This window comes from Perkinsus marinus (assembly GCF_000006405.1).
Source record: "Perkinsus marinus ATCC 50983 genomic scaffold scf_1104296933164, whole genome shotgun sequence".
NCBI classification, from domain to species: domain Eukaryota; phylum Perkinsozoa; order Perkinsida; family Perkinsidae; genus Perkinsus; species Perkinsus marinus.
In genome coordinates this window covers 1-1,479 of record NW_003215226.1, presented here as the reverse complement: position 1 = coordinate 1,479, position 1,479 = coordinate 1, and the positions used below count along the sequence as shown (strand labels likewise).

General features: G+C 40.6%; 1 protein-coding gene across 1 annotated transcript; it reads left to right on the top strand.

The window, feature by feature from the left end:
• Positions 1-140: 140 nt before the first annotated feature.
• Pmar_PMAR014339 (hypothetical protein) lies at positions 141-591 on the top strand (the record flags this gene model as incomplete). The annotated part of the gene is made up of 2 exons (XM_002785227.1): positions 141-229; positions 469-591. Coding segments are annotated over 2 exons (212 nt in total), but the record flags the coding sequence as incomplete, so codon positions are not given.
• Between the last annotated feature and the right edge of the window lie 888 nt (positions 592-1,479).

Below are 1,479 nucleotides of genomic sequence, written 5' to 3'. Positions count from 1 at the left end.
TGTTAGTTTTCCGTGGTAGAGTTTTGAAGCAATAAGAAAATTTTACAGAATTTCCATAGTTGATAATCATGTGCTTATTTTCCCACATTGTTGAGAATTTATTCAGGAAATTTGTTTTTTTGCAGAGGTATGTTTTTCAGCTACGCCCGCGAGAGCCCAAACGTTGGTGATTTTCGATTGGGATGATACTATATGTCCGACGACTTGGGCGAAGGTCAGCGGATTGAATGTAATAAAAAGGCGGAGCGAAGTTTTTTGGTTGATAATTTTTAAGAAGATTTTATTGTGAATTTTGTTTTTCAGTGGAGTTTCCGTTTTTTGTATGGAAATTATCAACGAAGATTAGAAATTTTAGAAACTTTTATGGAATTTTTGGAAAATGTCCAAATTTCTGATTCTTTTTTCATTGATTTTCTTGTCGAAATCGCAAATTTCCCGATTGTAAATATCATTATTATTTTTGATAAGGTTTGCGATCCCTTCGTCCCGGAGCAGTTCATCGACCCTCTCGCGGAGCTCGCAGAGCAAGCTGCGAAAATGATAAGAGTCGCCGCCTCTTTAGGTAAAGTGGTTATTGTCACTAACGCACAGGTAGGGTGGGGAAGGGCGTGGGTTCGAATCCTGGTGGGGGTATTTTTATTAATTTTAGAAGTCAGTGTCGTAATTTATGTTCACTTTTCTCAGCTGAGTCTAGGAGTTTCCTCATTGATTATAGGAGTTTATTTACGAAGTACTGTAGGATAAAAATGTACAGAAGTCAATCAAAAATTTTTTCCGAAATTTCCGCCCGGAAGTTTCATATTGCCATCACCAACATATGTAGTGGACCCTGTGCATATATTTCCACGTATGGAAATTTTCCCGAAATTTTGTTCCAGAATTTTTACATAGTTGACCATGTGCTTATTCTTCCCAACTGATTTTAGGACGGCTGGTTTGAATTATCGTGTAGAAAATGGTTGCCGTCGCTGGAGCCGCTTTTCCAAGATTTGGCAGTTCAAATTTGCAGTGCGCGAAGTAATATATGGGCGTTGAGAAAATGTAAGTGTGGATAAAATTGCAAGATTTTGGGAAATGTAGGTGCGTTCGAACATAAAGGAGTGAAGAGCCCGGCTGGGTGGAAAGCGCATGCTTTTAGGGATATAATTGATGGGCAGAGATGTGGGTATCCAAATCGATCACGTGATCGATTTGGTAAAATAGGTGCTACGCCGATGAGTGGAGGAGATTTGCAGTTTGTTGAGCAGCCCTCGAGCACGGCGGCGAATTTCTGGAATAGTTCGGCAATGCACAGGTATCTTGAGGTTCATGTTGGTGTTGCACGGATGAAAAGATATTTTTGCGCACAGCAAAGATTTTTTTGGTAGGTCGTGGAGAAATGTGATTTCCATTGGAGATTCGCCACACGAACGAGAAGCTCTGATGAGAGTGACTTTAGGAAATATACCAACGCGGAGGACGGCCAACAGCTGGTGCGTG